The sequence below is a fragment of the Camelina sativa genome, chromosome 20, assembly GCF_000633955.1.
Source record: "Camelina sativa cultivar DH55 chromosome 20, Cs, whole genome shotgun sequence".
In the NCBI taxonomy this organism is placed as follows: domain Eukaryota; kingdom Viridiplantae; phylum Streptophyta; class Magnoliopsida; order Brassicales; family Brassicaceae; genus Camelina; species Camelina sativa.
The window spans coordinates 3,505,593-3,523,010 of NC_025704.1; the positions used below are offsets into that span (position 1 = coordinate 3,505,593).

The window sequence follows — 17,418 nt, forward strand, 5'->3', positions numbered from 1 at the left end:
CCCACCAGCCATGTGCTCTCCTTCCTGTCTCCTCCCACCAGCCTAGCTTCCTCCCCTTCTCTCAAATCATTAGTTCACTACCTCCTTCTCCTTCTCCTCCTTCTTCTTCCCTCTCGAGAGTTTTAATATAGTGAAATCCATCCCCCGACTTAACGAAACCCCTTACCATGGCGAACAACGACGGAGCAGTGGCTAACGGCGTCATAATCGAGCAGACGACGTCAAACAAAGGACCACTTAACGCCGTCAAGAAACCCCCTTCTAAAGACCGACACAGCAAAGTCGACGGTAGAGGGAGAAGGATTCGTATGCCAATCATTTGCGCTGCTCGAGTTTTCCAGTTGACAAGAGAGTTAGGTCACAAATCCGACGGTCAAACCATTGAGTGGCTCCTCCGTCAAGCTGAGCCTTCTATCATAGCCGCAACTGGGACTGGTACTACACCGGCTAGTTTCTCAACCGCTTCTCTCTCCACTTCCTCTCCGTTCACACTTGGAAAACGCGTTGTTAGAGCTGAGGAGGGAGAGTCCAACGGCGGTGGCGGCGGTGGAGTAGGAGGAGGGTTAACAGTGGGACACACTATGGGGACTTCGTTGATGAGTGGTGGTGGTGGTGGTGGTTCTGCTGGGTTTTGGGCTGTTCCGGCGAGGCCGGATTTTGGACAAGTTTGGAGCTTTGCTGCCGGAGCTCCACCGGAGATGGTTTTTGCTCAGCAGCAGCAACCAGCTACACTCTTTGTCCGTCACCAGCAACAGCAACAGCAACAACATCAACAACATCAGCAAGCTTCAGCCGCCGCAGCAGCTGCAATGGGTGAGGCTTCAGCAGCTAGAGTTGGGAATTATCTACCGGGTCATCATCTCAATTTGCTTGCTTCTTTGTCGGGTGGAGCTAACGGGTCGGGTCGGAGGGAAAACGACCACGACCCACGTTGAATAAATGAAGGGTCTTTGTCATTTTGGTATGTATAGAGAAAGGAAGTCCTATGTTTTAATGTCATCGAAAGTGTTTTAGGAGAGTGAGTTATTTGTCTCTTAAAATCTAGTTAATTTTTAAGCTTATTGCGTGTTTTGATTAGGGTTTTAGGGGTTTAAGAGTATCCGGGGGTCTCAAAATTTGTTTTCAGGGAGTGAAAGAAACAGAGAATGATTGATTGATTGATTGATTGTTGTACTTTAAAACGCCATAAAAAGCTCTGTTTTTGCTGGCCAAACAGAGCCATTAAAAATCAAAATCTTTATAAAAACTAAAGAAGAACAGCAAGTTTTAGCCATGTATGGTTTGTCAATGAAGCTGAGATTCCAGTTTTTGATTACAAAGAAATCTATGTGAGGTACCACATTTACCATAAAATCCTCTGGTGGTTAGAGAAGACAAGACACTCTTTCGTGGTATAAGAAAACAAATCTGAACATGGATAAGCAGAGCGGCCGGGCCTGCTAAAATAATAAGGTTTCCAAACAAAAACTTTTACCAAATTAACTTCTCACGGCCCCCAAAACTAAATATAGCAAGCATATGTACTTGTCTTGCTTCTATCCAGAGCCGTTTATGCAGGTAGAAAGAGTAATAACTCCTTGCAATAAAAGCTTTCAGCAAATCTTTTATATTCGTAGCTTCCTTCAAACCCCATAGAAATTATACGGTTAATACCATGCGACACTCTATTGACTGACTTGGAGTCTTTACATTTTATTTTTTACCATCATTAGTAAGTTGAACCGGAACAAACCGAATGGTGAAATTGGATCGAACCGTATCGAACCAGTTACCCTAAAAAAAAAAAGCGGAAGCCTGGTTCTTGAGATATATCGGAGCTCCAGCAACGTTTCCTCTCATCGATTTTTGCCCGGAAGCTCTATGATTCAGACAAAGACTTTTTTTTTCTTTCTTTTTCTCGGGGATGATCTAATGGAATGATGAGATCGTGTTTTACAAAAGTAATTCTTTAAAATCAAAGCAAGCAAAGAATAAAAAAGTGCAAAGGTGTAAACTTTGCTTCTCTCGTCCTCTAAAGTCCACGCGATTCTCACTGTCAGCCTCGGGCAAATTTCCAGACTTTCTCGTATTTTCCCTCGCAGCAGCCGTCAATTCTAACTGGGTATGTCTCAGATCTTCGTGGCTATTTTACGGTTTCTGTTCAATTCTTTGAGGAAGAAAAAAAGCATAAGTTACGGAATTAGTGGTTAGAATTCTCTGATTCCGTGCAATTTTGAGTATTACCAAGTATACATTAGTTCCTTAACTATTTAGTTATACATATCTATTTATAAATCTTTGAACAAGATCTTCATGTTTCATGTAAAAACTGTGTTTTGGAAGCATGTCATGGATCAATTTGTTGGATTAAGAAGATTCTTGTTTAGTGTTAGAAGAACTTTAATCATGAGGCTGATGCCACAGAAGCATCTATCTAGAAAATGAGCTGACTTATAACAAGTTAAGTTTGATTTGTTATATTGATTGAGAGTAGCTGTTCCTTAGATTTGGGTTTAGCAAAATCTCTGGTGAAGTGAGTTGGATTGGATTTTACTTATATGTTTGTTGTTTCCCATCTTTGGCTAATGATGTTTTTGGATCTTCTCGGGTCTCTTTATTTCAGGTCTGAGTAAATCTTGTGAAGAATCAATGACAGAGATATTTAGTGACACCGGTTTCAGACAGTTAACTCAAATGTTCCTAGCGATTATCTTCTTCCACACATCGGAATACATTCTCGCCATAGCCGTTCATGGGAAGTCCAGAGTCACTTTAAGCTCACTTTTGATCAGCAAACACTATGCATTAGCAATGGTAATCTCAGTTCTCGAGTACCTAACCGAAATCGTTTTCTTCCCTGGCCTAAAACAACACTGGTGGATCAGCAATCTCGGTCTTATAATGATCGTATCGGGAGAAATCATCCGCAAAACCGCTATTATCACAGCAGGTAGATCGTTCACACACCTTATAAAGATTCGCAAGGAAGACCATCATAAGCTTGTGACTGAAGGAGTGTATCAAATCATGAGGCATCCTAGTTACACCGGGTTTCTTGTTTGGTCAGTTGGAACGCAGGTGATGCTTTGTAACCCCGTTTCAGCGGTTGCGTTTGCAGTTGTGGTGTGGCGGTTCTTTGCTGAGAGAATACCTTATGAGGAACATTACTTGAAGCAGTTTTTTGGAAGACAGTATGTGGAGTATGCGCAGAGAGTGCCTTCTGGTGTTCCCTTTGTAACCTAAACCTTTAGATCATTGTTAACAACATATATGACAATTGTATTGTTACAAGATACGTTACTCATGCTTAATGTTTGATTACAGTATTTGGTTTAGCAGAGTGAAGTCCAGTTATTACTTTGCTTTTTTTTGGCTGAATAAATTGAAAATATTAGAGAGGTACCGCAAACCCTCTGGCCGAACCAGAGGTTTTATGACTTTTTTTTTGGATATAATATAATTTGACCAATGTGTTTTTAACTTAGCTCTCCGGCGAAGAGTCTCGCACCGTGAGAGCGAGCTTTGACCGTTCTGTAATCACGAGAAGGAACCATGTTGTGTGGAGGTTCACGGGTGTTGCAGCATTTTTCCGACCACCACCATAATCATAATTCGATTGGATTAGGATTAGGGTTTTGTGGTGCTAAGATTGTGCAGCTCTCTTCACTCTTTCTCAACAGGCCGTGTCAGGCTATGGCGAACGGTCATCATTCCAGCCATAAATTGCAACAGCGGATGATGATTTCTTCATATGGGTCTCATTGCAGGACTCCCGGAGATATCCCTATTCTTCACAATTGTTTCAGGTTTTAGTTTCCTCACTTTGACTTCTGATTCATGTCACTTTGATATCTAATTCAAGGTAGGCATTTTGGATCAATTCATGTGAAGTTTCGTAATTTAGCTTACTCTAGACTACTGAGATTGTGCAAATTGTCGAAATTTATGTTACTGGATTCGAAAGAGAGATGTGTTTGAATTTATCTGAGTGATGTTATTTTGCTTTCTTCTTCTGAAGCCAACGAGATGATGATCCTGAGATTCCAGTTGAAGGATTATCCCCAGTTTCAGGTATCTAGGTTGCTTGTTTATCGCATCTTCGTTCAAGCTTTTTATTTAACTCCCTCCCTCAAATCCAACTGCATCCTAGAAAATGTCATGGATAGAGTGCTAGTATCGACTTGGTAGAAGAATGGATCTTAGTAGATGTTAGCGTAGATGATTATGCTCTCAAGTTCTCTGATGGTTTTGCAATGCCTTCCTTTGATGTGCATACTACTTGCAGAGATTATGTCACCTTTTCGTCTTGTTTTTTCATGTTCCCTTTTACATGATCATCTAATGCGTTATATTTATATGTTGTAGGAGGCGTTGTTGCTCTAGGGAAGTTTGATGCCTTGCATATCGGCCATCGAGAGCTTACGATTCAAGCTTCAAGAATTGGAACTCCGTATCTATTATCTTTTGTTGGAATGGCCGAGGTACTTGGCTGGGAGCCTAGGTAATGTCCCTACTTGTCGTATTCATCATGCCTTCCCTTTTCCCTTTTGGCATACATGTCGTTCGGTTCAAATATCAGTTTACAAATAAACCAACCTAAGATTCCTGTTCTTTGAGATAGTTAAACATTACATACGATTCTGCTCATCAAATTCTTTTTTAATCAATTTGTGGCCCTCGCTCCCATGGTGACTACTGATACTATATATTTGTACAAGCAGGGCACCAATAGTGGCCAAATGTGATCGAAAAAGGGTGCTTACCTCTTGGGAATCATATTGTGGAAACAAAGCACCTGAAGAGCATGAGATTGAATTTGCCAGCGTGCGACATCTTACCCCACGACAGTTTGTGGAGAAGCTGTCAAAGGAGCTCAGAGTCTGCGGAGTTGTGGCAGGTGAACTTTAAAAAGATCTCAACCACTCCTTTCTCGTACCATTATATGTTCACACACACTAAATCGTTTGCCAAAACCTTTTTCCACAGGTGAGAATTACCGGTTTGGATATAAAGCGTCTGGTGATGCCTCTGAGCTAGTAAAACTGTGCGAGGAATATGGCATCACTGCTTACATCATAAAATCTGTGATGGACAAAAAGCAAGGCCCAGGAAGGAGAGACTCAGGGGACTTAAAAGACAGGGGACAAGTCTCTTCTACACGTGTACGCCAAGCTCTTTCTGTGGGAGATATGAGGTACGTATCAGAGCTCCTTGGCAGGGCACATCGGCTTATCTTGCGAGTCAGATCACAAGATATGCGGAGTGAAAGGACGATCTCAGTCCCGAGATCATCAGTACTTAATTTACCTCCAGGGAACGGAATTTATGAGACATGTTTGCTTCTAGTTGGTGATGAGTCTTCAATTCCATGTACCTTAGTTGTTGATACATCAAATATCCTTGTAGAAACCAAGGAGGTAAGGATCTGTAATTTAGATTGGTCTCAAGAATTTCGACTCTTGAGTGTTGAATTCCTTTGATTCAATCTTCGTTCCTATATGTCTCAATTATCTATTCGCTCCATCATTCACTTTCGTCTTTAAGAGTATGTTGCTTGACCAGACATAATAGCTCGAGGACACTTGTCATAACCCAGAATTCCCATATTTACCCTTCCACAAATCATGGAAATTTAGTCCTACCATGGCTGACATGGGTGATTTCGTGGCTAGACAGCTGCAAGGATATAAACCTGCCTCAGTAGATACTGCAGAACCAGTATGTTGTATGATGAAACATGCTGGTGAGTGAAGCTCTTTGAATATAACTCAAGACTAGTCTTTTTCTTGTTATTTACTTGGGTAAGATTGAGCTTTAAGAATCTTAGAGTCTTATAAAGACTTCATTGGAGGTGTCAGGGCACATTACTCTCTGTATTTCAAGCACAAGGAAATTGTTTTTTTTTTTTTTTGCAGAGCCCTTTAGACTTTCCATTTGAGTTGAATGAGCATTGCATACATATATATATATATATATAATTCACTTAATATATTCATCTGATATTGCCTACAAACAATGGAAAAGAGAAAAGAAATTGAGTTTGTACAGTATTGTCTATTCTGCGATCAATCAGGTAAAGAAGAAATGAAATATTTATTCTAAACTCCAAAGCTCCTCGTAAAATCGTGGCTTTATTGCTCTTCATTGTCTTCAAAGCTCAGAGAAAGAGCCTTCTCAAGGCAATTAAAAGCTTTCTGGTAGCTCAGGAACCCCATGAACCAGAAGTCGAAACCATCGACGGTGACTACTTCCAGGTACTTCTGTGATGGTTTCTTTGTGTTCTGACTCTGGTTCACTCTCTCTATCTTGCACAAGGGAATTGACACTTTGTAGTGAACCCGGATCATGTCTCCTTGAGAAGAAGCCACCTTTATGGACCTCTCGCTGCAGAACGCCATTTTCTTGGACGAGATGAACAGAAGGCCGGCAATGGGACCTGCGGTAGTCGACAAGTAACACTGGTACATTTTGAACAGTTTCTCTCCTTCACTGACTCTAAAGAGCCGTTTAAAGATCTTCTCTATACCTCCAACCTGAAGAATCCTAGCGCCCAAAGATAGCTTTCTCTTCACTGTTTCGGTTAGCTTTGGTCTTAGCTTGCTCTGGTCTCTAGCTCCATTGGTGAAACCATCGGTTTTCTTCCTTTTAAGAATCGTTTTGCCGTTGCCTGTCAAAAGAAGAAAACAATCCTGCTGTTAGCTTTCAAGTTTTCCAGTGAAAAAAAGAAGATAATAACAATATGGATTCAACATAGGAAGAGAGTGTAGTTAAAATAAGTACTAACTTTGTTCAGATCTCTTGGAAGAAGCCGGAAGCCGGAACTTGTTAATTGAAGCCGGATCAGGTAAGTAACCCACCGGAGTCTTTGCCGCTGGAAATCTAATGACTTGTTGTTCAACTCTGTTCATGTTCATTCTTTACAGGATTGACTAATTATAGTACTTGATCTTGATGTTTGTGTGATTTGTAAAATTTGAAGATGATTGACGAAATGGTTTGGTGCAAGGTAAGGTATTTAAAGGGCAAATGAAAAGCGAAGATAGTGAATCTTTTGTGACTTGACCGTAGGATGAGTCATGAATGGGTCATCAACAATTCAGCAAAAGAGATAAAGTAGCTTTAGGTATATCTGAATTTGAATCTTTTTTTGGGGATTAGGATTAAAGCATTGTGTTTGGCTGCTTTGAGCCAGATCGATAAAAAAAAGAAAGTTGAAACATGATCACACGCCCCTCACGTTAGACTCCGACATCCTTTTGAACATACAAAGTTGGCAAGACGGCACCACATGTAATTACGTAGTAAACTACTTATGAACAGGGCCGTGCCTATAGTGTAACAAAAAAAGGCATTAGCCTCAGGCCCCCACATTATATATAAAATTTTGGTCTAATGATTCAAAAATATTTTCATTTATGTTTTCCACTTGAGTTCAAAACCAAATTCTTAATCTTATGTTAACAAAAAGTTTTTCTTTGTTTTCTCAAATGTGTTTCCACGAAGTCTTCTTGTTATTATAATTTATTTTTTCATGTTTATAGTGGTGTAAAAGTTGATTTTGATTTTGTTTATAACATATATAAAAGACTGATTCTTGTTTATTTTTTCTGTTATATGAATATTGGTTAATATTTATGTTTTCTGAATTTGTAAAAATAATTCAGAAAATGCTTCTATATGAATATGATTTTTAAGAAAAAAAAATTAAGATATTTTAGACATATAATTGTTGTTTTAGACCTCTTTCTTATATATATATATATATATAATTATATGTTAATTATCATTAAAAAAATTATTACACTTTTAAACTTGCCTTAAGCCCCTAGAAAGGCTGGCACGGCACTGCTTATGAAGAAGGGGCGTCGTGGATTTGGTGCTTTCTGAGTTGGCATTGTGACTTTTTGATGTCATAATGTCCGTTTTCTAAGCTAAGATAAAAGTTTTTAACACAAGGTTTTATTTTTTAATCTTCGAATGAGAAATAAAAAGGTAAAACACAAAAGGAACTAAATTTGAAATGGATCCCACCATAGGATATGCCTGCCGCTGAATCAATTCGTCACCCATGTCTCTGCCCATGCGATCTACACAACATGCAAGCATATGTAACTCAATACTTTATATAGAAGAGTGTATGTGTGCTTTACGTACGTTTTTTTGTATATTACTCTAGAATGAATTAGAAGAATGATGAGAATGTAAAATGCTTAATTTTGTGTACTCTTTAATCAGGTATTTTACCAATGAAACGTTATTGAGCGTAATTAAAGGTTCAATGAAGTTTTGGTAGTGGTTGAATTGATACAGCATGTCAAATTTGTGTATTGGATTAACGGTTACGTGGATAAAGTATAATTTAACCAGTCGGATAGGATATTTAAGGCTTTTGCTAAACGAATATAAATTGGTCAAGGTTTTTTCTTTTTATCAAAGGAAAAAGCAGGTGAGTCGGAATTTTGAGTTATACTAGTAAAATAGAAGTCAAAACAATAAAAAAGAAGAAGTCAGTCAATATTTTGTGACGGTCACATATGTGCAATAAAATAGCTTATCCTCTAATCAGTGCCGGCGCTGATCCAGTGCACAAAGTTCATTTGCACCATATCACAATATTTTGGAAAAAATTATAAGGTTTTTAGACTCTTCAATGTTTCATATTTTGACAAAAAAACCCCAAAATACTGAAAATCTACAAATAAGACCTGTAAATTAGGAGAAACAAAAAAATTTGGCACAAGGTGCAAAAAAAAGTTTGAGCCGGCCCTGCCTCTAATCGTAAAAAAAAACTGACGTGTAACTAGAGTGGGTTATAAAGATATATATAGTTGAAGTAGTTGGCTCAACAAAAGAACTGAGACATAGAAAAGAAAAGTGAGAAGTTGCTTAGAACAAGTGTGTCCTAGCTCATACGCACACTAGGCTACTTTATGTTTGTCACATCTAATTTCCCAAAAGCATATTATTAGTAATGGGCCTAACTCACTCCCGAAAGCTAGCTCAAGAGAGGAGGATTGCCAAACACTATATATATTGCCCAAGGATTTGTTATTCTTCCGATGTGGGATATAATCTAACACACCCCCCTCACGCTCAGGACTGGACATCTGTAGCGTGAAGTTTGTGGGACTGGACATCTACGGGTGGTAGCCCACAATCGAGAAGTTTGAACCTAGGCTCTTATACCATATTAGTAATGGGCCTAACTCACTCCCAAAAGCTAGCTCAAGATAGGAGGATTGCCAAACACTATATATATTGCCCAAGAATTTGTTATTCTTCAGATGCTCTTATACCATATTAGTAATGGGCCTAACTCACTTCCAAAAGCTAGCTCAAGATAGGAGGGTTGCCAAACACTATATATATTACCCAAGGATTTTGTTATTCTTCCGATGTGGGATATAATCTAACACATATGCAAGATATACAATATAAGATAAGAAGATTGGCCTACGCGGATTTGGGTCAACAAAACCCCGATCCAAACCCAACTCCTACTACGTGGAACAGAATAGTACAGTTTATTGGGTTTAATTAAATTATAGCAAAAATGGTTTTAAGAGTGAGACTTTTAACCATTTGACTTAAAAATTTTCACTTTTCGATATGTAATATGTTGTCTAAGGTTTGTATGTACCATCTTGACATGCATTTGTGTGTCTCTATTTCCTCGTCTGGTCGTCTCTAAATCTATGGTATTATAATATTAAGATTTGACAAACAGGTTTTACTTTAAAGATTGATAAATGATTTTATTAATATCGTCAGAGAATTAAACAGAAAATAACAGTTGTTTATAATATGTATATAGTCTTTTATTTTCTTTTGGAAAGTATATATTAATTAGGGCGTATTAATTATCACCTTAATAAATCCATTTTTGTCTAATTAAATAAATATCAAATGATAGTAATTTGTATTTCTTTTTGGTAAAAATATATTTTTCTTTTTCTTTTTTTGACTTTCTTTTATTTTTATATTTCATGTTTTTTGTTTTTTTCGATGAACTTTCACATTTTGAACGCTATAAATTCCCTCCGTCTTTCTCATTTTATACTTTGTGATTGTGAGCAATCCATAATAGATTCCGACTACAGCGACCAAAAAAAAGCAAACGGAGAACCACTACCCAAACTCATGGAGAAAACGAGTAAGAGAGGCAAATCTCATTTCGAAAGTTTTCTTAAGCAAGCAAACGGAGAACCGCTTCCCGAACTCATGGAGAAAATGAGTGTGAGAGGCAAAACTAATTTCACAAGTTTCCTTAAGCATATCTCTCCAAGAGTCCTCGTCAAATCCCGTATCCAGGTAATCTTTTTCTTTTGTTTTCTGAATCATTCACAGATGTGTTTGAAATAGTCCTTTAGTATGCATAAACTTAATTTTCTTGCACAATATCTTAAAAATCATAAAAAACAACCCTCCATGAACTTGTATACATACTCTCATGTTAGAAACTCAGTTAAGCATCTAACCGCATTCTATAAAACTTTTCAGAAAGTATAATTAAATACATTCAAATTTCAGAAAGTAATCATGTAGAAAAAAACAATGTAATTTAAGTCGTCTTAGAAAAAGTAGTTTTAAACAGTAATATATTATAAAAATGTAATTAAACAACCATATAATTAATAGTAAATGCGTTGAATGATAATAAAACAAAATTTCTTTCTATTTTCTTATCTTAAATGTATCACTGTCTGACTCGTGTCATGAGATTCTTTGGATTTAGTTAAGAGAAACAATGTATTATAAACCACTAATTTATGTAAATTAATCAAAAACATAAAGTAAAACCAAAATGGCTCCAAACCAAAACCAAAATAATATCTCTTGAATAGGGTAAAAAGAAAGAAACTGAAACATTTAGGTTGATTTGTGATATAAAAAAAAGTACGGGGGGGGGGGNGGGGGGGGGGGGGGATTTCTCTAAATAGTAGTAAAGTTTTCCAACCCGGATCCGAATAATATAAACCGGGTTCGTATCAAACCCTAATTTCAAAAAAGTTCTTCCGCGCAGAATCGTGTGGGATCGTCTTCTTCAAGAGCCAAAGCTGAAGGAGTGAGAAAGCCTCACATTGTCCTGAATGACATTTGGAAAGCCTACAACGTTTGGAGCTGTTATACTGTTGGCATTCCTATTACGCTGAATTGGAGAAGTGTTAATCAGTACTATGCTCCCACCCTCTCTGCGATCCAAATCTTCACCAAGAAGCCTCTCATCGATGGATCTTCTTCAAGGTCACTGATTCTTTGATTCTCAAGTCTTCTTCATTCAGAAAGATTGACACTTTTGTGTTTTTTTTCCTTCAAATTTAGGAGCTTTGCTGAGGACTGTCATCTTTACTTGGAGTTTAACCAGACAATGAGAATTGAAGACAGGCCTCCTCTTATTGAAACTGTAAGTGATGCTCTTGTGTCTTTGATCGCTTACAATTTGTCTCTCTGTAGTGATATATTAAGTGAAGAGGTTCTGTTTTTTTTTTGTTCTTTCAAGGTTACGAATCTAGCTAAAAAGCACCATGGATTGAGTAGCCTAAAAATCTCTGATCTCTCTGAAAACAGTTGGTTTGCTGTATCTTGGTATGTCTCTCTTGCTTTAGCACTTTCAAGTTAAATATGTTTCTGGAACAAGCTGTTGGATTACTTTACTTCCTACATGAATAATTTGCTGAATGAGGTTGATTGATACTGATACATATATTATTAGGTCCCCGTCAGTTCAAATTCCAGAAGTGCAAGTCGTGAAGGGATATTTCATAACATATCATTCATTCACACCCGCGTTTCCAGGTAATTTTCCCTTAAGGGTTTATGATTGCCAAAACTAGTTTATCTTTTTGATGTCTTGAACTCTTTTTTTTTTTTTGGTTTGTTATTCTCAGCAACATGTCCTCAAGAGAACAAATTGAAATTTGAGCTTCCTGCTTTTGGAGTGGTGGGTTCCAAGCTCTCCAACAATGTTTGGATCATCCCAGGGACCACGGATCAAGAGAACATGAATAGTCTTGAGGAGTCTGCTGCCTCCTGGCTGGGGAAAGTCATGTTCACTCACACCGATTTCGACATGTTTATGGCTCAGAAGAAACCTAATGACCTGCCATCTCCAAGTGGGGTGGTTACTGGTGAGTGATGACTATCTCTGCAATGAGCTTCTCGTACATCCTGGTTATGTCAGTGATGTGGTGTTGTCTGTGGAAAAATAGGCCTGGGGTATGGTATCTTTTATTGTGGAATCTTTAGATGAAAACTTTGCGAACATCTGGATTTGTTGGTTTTACTTCAAAAGTGGCATTTGAGATTGTTGTCAAAACTCAAATATTTTCTTATTGTAATGTTATTTGGATTGAGTATTTCTGATTTTGGCATCTTCATATTCAGCATAATAGATACAAAATCATCAGACTAGTAGATGATTTGGCACATCTTCTGGTTCAGTTTCACTTCCTTGACTTCTAGGTGTAGTAGAGCAGCATCTTATGCCTTGCGTCTTGTAAGAGTGTACATCTTGCAGGCATGAGGCTCCACTAGGGCAGAGAGTTGTGTTTTAATGCTTGAATATGTAGAATGCTGCATTAATCATAATCATGGTTCATGATTAGGTTTCAGGTGTGAGTAGTAGTAATGAAACAGAATACTCATGCATGCTTTGTTTATGATAATTTACCGCCCATAAGTCACGAGCATTAACAATAGCTGATGAATCAAGGCCAAGGTCCGCCCATCGAGCTGTAATGTTTGCAGGTACTGATCCTCTGTTCCATAAGATGACAGCTACTCGTTTCTTGCTTAGTGGACCTGCCCATACCTGTATAGCACACCACATATGTTACATGTTTTGTGTGTTTCGGCATGTGCATACACATATATAAGAAAACTAGTACCTCAAGATCACCCTCTTTCTTGACTTTCTTTCCCTGGACCCCAAGTTTGTCTGAACATAAACAGCTCACAAGCTCTTATCACTTTAGGATTTCATATTAGCAGATTCTGAAGTGGTTAAGAAAATTTCGATATTATATACCTTGATTAACAGAAATCACCTCTTTGTTGCTAAGCAACTCAAAGGTAACTTTGTCCATCGATCTAAGATCACAACCGATCAGCAGAGGAGCCTGCAAGAAAGAACACAATCCAACATCGGTTTAAGATTGGAAACATTTATACTCTCTTTAGGGCTTTCAGGTAAAACAACATTCATTCATACATACTTTTGCCAATGCCCAGATGCTGAAATGCGACCTGTATTCTTCTTTAGTCATGCCTCCATTTCCCACTTCGAGCATGTCTGGATCTGTTTTACACAAACTATGATCACTTTCTTGGTTCATGATAAAATTGACTCACATTTGTTTATTAAAACCAAACTACTTACCGTTCCACGATCCTGGTCTTGCGTAAGATGCCCATCGATAGTTCTGATCCGCTATCATTGTCATGCTAATAAGCAAAAACGAAGAGAAAAACATCTTCAAGTTCATGCATTATTAAGATTGGAGAAACAAAAAAGCCATTGAAGAACAAAAACCTGTTCCAGTTATCTTGGATATCTCCAGTTGTTCTCCAACTGTTGCCAATATCTCCTGCCCAAGTTGCTGGATCCTCTTGTCCCCTGCACTTACAACTCAGTTTCTTGTTTAATATCGTCAGACCAAAGTTGTCTGAAATAAAAACATTAGTGAATCTTTCTTACCATTCACACAAAGAGAAGAATATGGATCTTCCTGAATTTAGGAGAGCTTTGCTCATCTTTGGGTATCTTTCTCTTGGACTTGTACCTGTATTTTCGCAGTTATCATACTTCAAGTAATCAATCCCCTGTCGAATACACCACAACAGAAACACACAGCTTCAAGGATCATGAAATGAGTTCAGATATAACATACATACAAGCATATATACATACATACCCATGAGGCAAACGTTTTGGCATCTTGATCTTCATGCCCAAGTGAGCCCGGCATGGTTTGGCTGCAAGTAAGCGTCCTAGGTATCGAGATATATATGATCATTAACCAGATTAACCATGTCTTAACAATACTTTGGATTTATAAGATAATTTTCTTGTGTATATTTATATTTATACCCGGCATCAGAGTAGATCCCAAGCTTTAGCCCTTTGCTGTGAACATAATCTGATAAAGCTTTGATTCCTGAAGGAAATGTCGATGCTTTTGCAACCAAATTCCCCTATCAAATACACCAGAAACACATCTCAGTTTGGTTCTTTGATTCTCAAACACTCTTGTAATGAAAATACATCTTTGATAGGGTTTAATTAACCTTAGAATCTCTCTTGAGTTCACCCCAACAATCATCTATAAACACAGACAAAAACAGAAACATAACGATCAAGAAAACGAAGAGATGAAAAACAGAGTAAACATAGTCCTTTTTTTTACCTATGTTGATATACTTGTAACCTTTAGCAGAAAGACCACTTGAAACCATTGCATCAGCTACAGAGAAACTCAGATTATTAGTATTATTTATACTATCAATTAATCGTGCATCAGAGTTGCTTTCTAGAATCAGTAATCACCGGTTTGTTTGATGAGGGTTTCATTGATGTTACACTGAAAATGATTCCAGCTGTTCCATCTGATCAGAGAGTAAATCAATCATAAGAGGTAGATTAAACTTGTGAGTCAAGTAAGTGAAATCAATGAAAACAAATGAAGAGGGATCGAACCCCATTTGAGGAGAGCGAGCAAGTCCATTGCTCATTAACATTCGACTCTGATGAAACCCATCAACGATCTGAGTTAGAGTCAAAGTGAACGTAACGAATCTTAAGAAGACACCAATAAGAACCATTGCTTGATCAAAGTTTTTTTCTTCTTTCCTCCAATGGCTATAAACTGACTCAGAGTTTGAAGAAAAATCAAAAGTGAGTTCTGTAGTAAATGTTGATGGTTAAGTGGGATCATGCCGATCTCTATATATATACACACACAGACTGTGACTGTAGTCAGAGTTGTCTCCATAGCAAGTGGGTCTTTTTTTTTTGCTTCGGAAATTTTAATTTTATTTTTCAGATTTGTGTAGCTTCAGTCACGGATATGGAAAATAAATATGTTATACTGTATATGGTTGTGACGCAAAAACGTGTAAAAAGGTTGAGGAAAAGAAGAAGTCGTTTGTAAACTGTGTAGGACGTATTCATAACTAATTCTAAAGTTAGTGAAAAGGCTGCAACTGATGTCAACTGTTGTGTGGTTAACCATTAACCAGATAACACACAAGTGTTGTCGGTCGGAGTATAAGCGATGGAGTGACCACTAGAGGATATATATACACAGTCTCCGGATATTAGAAAAAAATAAGAAAATTTTTAGTAAGAGATGATGAGAAATAATGAATCGTAAAGGTTTAGCTAACTCTAACAAAAACAAATTAACAGCTAATAGGATCCAAAACCTTTACGATTTCTTACTGTCTCACAGGAACTGAAGTTATACCACAGTGAACTTGCTATTTTTTTTCAGGTAAATTACAAGGAGGAATATTTTAGCTCTAAAACAAGTATTTTTTTTGGAGTGAGCGACTTTTTAATTCTGAATAAACCAATTTACCTCTGATAACGTCATTTACATCCAAATTACAAAAACAGAATTCTTCACGCGTTTCAATAAATGGTTAGGTTTTCGTTGTCATTATCGCATTGGACTCTAGTAAATACAATCGAATCATTATTTATTATGAATTTTTTTATACACATTTTTATATTTATATTTATAGGTTACATCACCACTATATGGACTTGAAGTATGATGTTTGCTCTGATGAGCCCAAACCGTGGTCCTACGAGTCGGTGGCCATTCGAATGGTACATATATACTTACATTGATGCGCATGATCTTCTTAGTTATTATTCAAAACTGAGCATACTTTCCGAGTATGATATTTGATATTTTCTTAATTTTTGTCACTAATGTAAAGTATTCCGTATTACACAATTTTGAGACTTGAGATTGTAAGCGAAAATAATACTAACAAAACCTATTCTAGCTAGGTTAAAAGTTTGAACTGGTCAAAAATGCAAAACTCAAACCAAACATACTGTAGTAAGCGATCTCTATCTTTTATCTGTAAATCAACAACATAAATAACGCGACACAATTACAAAGAGTATACTTTACGGCAAAGTCTTAGGTCAATGAAATGATGAGATGATTTGCTCCTCGAGTGGACCAACGCACAAGACACAAGTGATGTGATCTGCCGTGTGTCGTACGCACAAAATCAAAAGCAAGGAGTTTTTTTCTTCTTCTTTTTTTTGGTTTATTGCAAAGAGTTCATCATTATATGGACACACTCACACACATATCGTTTCAAACTCATCGACAACACTATTGGATTATATCAGTAGAGAATTTTTAGCACTTTGAGCAAACAGAACACTTTATTGGAGAACATCTGTGGAAACACAATTTGAGACGAACCCTTATTGTTTCTACAGAATAATCGGAGAATACAACATAGCCACACTAACTCTCTTTATATAAATATACATATTTCACGCAACAGGTTTGAGAACATACAGCTTACACGCATGAGAATCCACTGTTGCTGTCAAGTTCCCTACAAACTTTTGCTTCAATGTCTTGTGCTGTTTTCACATCACAACAAAACACATTCATCAGAAGACAAAAAATCAGATTTTTTTTTAGTGTATATATGTATATACAGTTGAATATGTGTGCATTTATGTATGTATGTATGTATACCTCCCATAGATCTCTGGCTTGAACGATGCTGTTTGCAGGGATGTCAATATCATCCCAAAGAGCAGTAATCGAAGTTCGCGATGGTCCACGGTTCAACAGAAGCAAAGCTACTCTGTAACCTGACAATGGTCCTGCCCAAACCTGATTCCATTTTCCAATTCATTTCCAAAAACAAAGTATTATTTTAGATAAAAGCTTATGTCCATAGAAGGAATAGTAAATGTCTAGTATTTAGATGTAATCAGACCTCGATATCGCCTTCCATTCTAACCTTCTTGGCCTGAACACCGTGTGGATCTACAAGAAACGTCTCCTTTACTTTATTATAAATTCAAACATGATTTTAAGGAGGGTATAAGATGGCTAAACCAGTAATTAAGTACCTTGATTAATAGCAATGACTTCCTTGTTTGCAACAATCTCCATTGTTTCTTTGGTCATGTTTCTTATGTCACAACCAAGTAGAAGAGGAGCCTGAAATATATATGCAGCATTGGTTTCAGACTTGATACATTTTGATTGAACGGAGTTGCTCTAATTTGGGAATTTACTTACCTTTGAGATTGCCCATATGCTGAAATGGACTATGTACTCCTCTTTAGTCATCCCTCCATTACCCACTTCAAGCATATCCGGGTCTGCAACCAACAACAAACTCAACAATGTTTTCTCCAAAATCTTAAAATATGCAAAAACACTTAAAAAA

At 37.4% G+C, this 17,418-nt stretch overlaps 8 protein-coding genes across 8 annotated transcripts in view; 4 read left to right on the forward strand and 4 right to left on the reverse strand.

The window, feature by feature from the left end:
• LOC104769040 (transcription factor TCP21) lies at positions 24–1,173 on the forward strand. Its single transcript, XM_010493161.2, has one exon. It carries the CDS (start codon positions 168–170, stop codon positions 933–935), a length of 768 nt encoding a protein of 255 aa, XP_010491463.1. The 5' UTR covers positions 24–167; the 3' UTR covers positions 936–1,173.
• Positions 1,799–3,314, forward strand: LOC104769041 (protein-S-isoprenylcysteine O-methyltransferase B-like). Its single transcript, XM_010493162.2, has 2 exons — positions 1,799–2,101; positions 2,603–3,314. The coding sequence occupies exon 2, from the start codon at positions 2,629–2,631 to the stop codon at positions 3,220–3,222; it is 594 nt and encodes a 197-aa protein (XP_010491464.1). The 5' UTR covers positions 1,799–2,101; positions 2,603–2,628; the 3' UTR covers positions 3,223–3,314.
• LOC104769042 (FAD synthetase 2, chloroplastic-like) lies at positions 3,463–5,478 on the forward strand. Its single transcript, XM_010493163.1, has 5 exons — positions 3,463–3,785; positions 3,998–4,050; positions 4,345–4,480; positions 4,701–4,876; positions 4,966–5,478. Exons 1-5 carry the CDS (start codon positions 3,532–3,534, stop codon positions 5,457–5,459), a joined length of 1,113 nt encoding a protein of 370 aa, XP_010491465.1. The 5' UTR covers positions 3,463–3,531; the 3' UTR covers positions 5,460–5,478.
• LOC104769044 (GEM-like protein 4) lies at positions 5,945–6,974 on the reverse strand. Its single transcript, XM_010493165.2, has 2 exons — positions 6,764–6,974; positions 5,945–6,646 (listed from the first exon to the last, which is right to left on the reverse strand). Exons 1-2 carry the CDS (start codon positions 6,891–6,893, stop codon positions 6,111–6,113), a joined length of 666 nt encoding a protein of 221 aa, XP_010491467.1. The 5' UTR covers positions 6,894–6,974; the 3' UTR covers positions 5,945–6,110.
• Positions 10,071–12,135, forward strand: LOC104769046. The gene is made up of 6 exons (XM_010493168.2): positions 10,071–10,290; positions 11,003–11,223; positions 11,302–11,383; positions 11,480–11,565; positions 11,693–11,775; positions 11,868–12,135. Exons 1-6 carry the CDS (start codon positions 10,120–10,122, stop codon positions 12,113–12,115), a joined length of 891 nt encoding a protein of 296 aa, XP_010491470.1. The 5' UTR covers positions 10,071–10,119; the 3' UTR covers positions 12,116–12,135.
• LOC104769045 (alpha-galactosidase 2) lies at positions 12,284–14,903 on the reverse strand. Its single transcript, XM_010493166.1, has 14 exons — positions 14,675–14,903; positions 14,525–14,583; positions 14,385–14,441; positions 14,266–14,300; positions 14,069–14,172; positions 13,893–13,968; positions 13,676–13,800; positions 13,511–13,594; positions 13,358–13,422; positions 13,194–13,276; positions 13,007–13,097; positions 12,867–12,916; positions 12,650–12,790; positions 12,284–12,552 (listed from the first exon to the last, which is right to left on the reverse strand). Exons 1-14 carry the CDS (start codon positions 14,797–14,799, stop codon positions 12,460–12,462), a joined length of 1,188 nt encoding a protein of 395 aa, XP_010491468.1. The 5' UTR covers positions 14,800–14,903; the 3' UTR covers positions 12,284–12,459.
• On the reverse strand, positions 16,359–17,350 carry LOC109131112 (alpha-galactosidase 1-like). Its single transcript, XM_019241644.1, has 5 exons — positions 17,268–17,350; positions 17,096–17,186; positions 16,960–17,009; positions 16,713–16,853; positions 16,359–16,594 (listed from the first exon to the last, which is right to left on the reverse strand). The coding sequence occupies exons 1-5, from the start codon at positions 17,340–17,342 to the stop codon at positions 16,502–16,504; spliced, it is 450 nt and encodes a 149-aa protein (XP_019097189.1). The 5' UTR covers positions 17,343–17,350; the 3' UTR covers positions 16,359–16,501.
• LOC104769047 (alpha-galactosidase 1) overlaps positions 17,392–17,418 on the reverse strand; it is an 8,732-nt gene continuing 8,705 nt past the window's right edge. Inside the window, exon 12 of the mRNA XM_019241761.1 lies at positions 17,392–17,409. Coding sequence (XP_019097306.1) covers positions 17,392–17,409 — 18 coding nt within the window. The remainder of the gene's footprint in view (positions 17,410–17,418) is intronic.

What these genes read in the sequence shown, in the direction of transcription:
- LOC104769040 (XM_010493161.2), top strand. Translation starts at nt 168, where the DNA reads ATGGCGAACAACGACGGAGCAGTGGCTAACGGCGTCATAATCGAGCAG.
- LOC104769041 (XM_010493162.2), top strand. Translation starts at nt 2,629, where the DNA reads ATGACAGAGATATTTAGTGACACCGGTTTCAGACAGTTAACTCAAATG.
- LOC104769042 (XM_010493163.1), top strand. Translation starts at nt 3,532, where the DNA reads ATGTTGTGTGGAGGTTCACGGGTGTTGCAGCATTTTTCCGACCACCAC. An exon ending in AGGATTATCCCCAGTTTCAG is followed by an intron (nt 4,051 to 4,344) that starts GTATCTAGGTTG and finishes TATATGTTGTAG; the next exon opens with GAGGCGTTGTTGCTCTAGGG. An exon ending in AGTCTGCGGAGTTGTGGCAG is followed by an intron (nt 4,877 to 4,965) that starts GTGAACTTTAAA and finishes CTTTTTCCACAG; the next exon opens with GTGAGAATTACCGGTTTGGA.
- LOC104769044 (XM_010493165.2), bottom strand. Translation starts at nt 6,893, where the DNA reads ATGAACATGAACAGAGTTGAACAACAAGTCATTAGATTTCCAGCGGCA. An exon ending in TTCCAAGAGATCTGAACAAA is followed by an intron (nt 6,647 to 6,763) that starts GTTAGTACTTAT and finishes TTCTTTTGACAG; the next exon opens with GCAACGGCAAAACGATTCTT.
- LOC104769046 (XM_010493168.2), top strand. Translation starts at nt 10,120, where the DNA reads ATGGAGAAAACGAGTAAGAGAGGCAAATCTCATTTCGAAAGTTTTCTT. An exon ending in ATCGATGGATCTTCTTCAAG is followed by an intron (nt 11,224 to 11,301) that starts GTCACTGATTCT and finishes CTTCAAATTTAG; the next exon opens with GAGCTTTGCTGAGGACTGTC. An exon ending in AGTTGGTTTGCTGTATCTTG is followed by an intron (nt 11,566 to 11,692) that starts GTATGTCTCTCT and finishes ATATATTATTAG; the next exon opens with GTCCCCGTCAGTTCAAATTC.
- LOC104769045 (XM_010493166.1), bottom strand. Translation starts at nt 14,799, where the DNA reads ATGGTTCTTATTGGTGTCTTCTTAAGATTCGTTACGTTCACTTTGACT. An exon ending in CCAAAACGTTTGCCTCATGG is followed by an intron (nt 13,801 to 13,892) that starts GTATGTATGTAT and finishes TGTATTCGACAG; the next exon opens with GGGATTGATTACTTGAAGTA. An exon ending in ATGCTCGTGACTTATGGGCG is followed by an intron (nt 12,553 to 12,649) that starts GTAAATTATCAT and finishes TGATTAATGCAG; the next exon opens with CATTCTACATATTCAAGCAT.
- LOC109131112 (XM_019241644.1), bottom strand. Translation starts at nt 17,342, where the DNA reads ATGCTTGAAGTGGGTAATGGAGGGATGACTAAAGAGGAGTACATAGTC. An exon ending in AGTCATTGCTATTAATCAAG is followed by an intron (nt 17,010 to 17,095) that starts GTACTTAATTAC and finishes CGTTTCTTGTAG; the next exon opens with ATCCACACGGTGTTCAGGCC. An exon ending in GAATGGAAGGCGATATCGAG is followed by an intron (nt 16,854 to 16,959) that starts GTCTGATTACAT and finishes AAATGGAATCAG; the next exon opens with GTTTGGGCAGGACCATTGTC.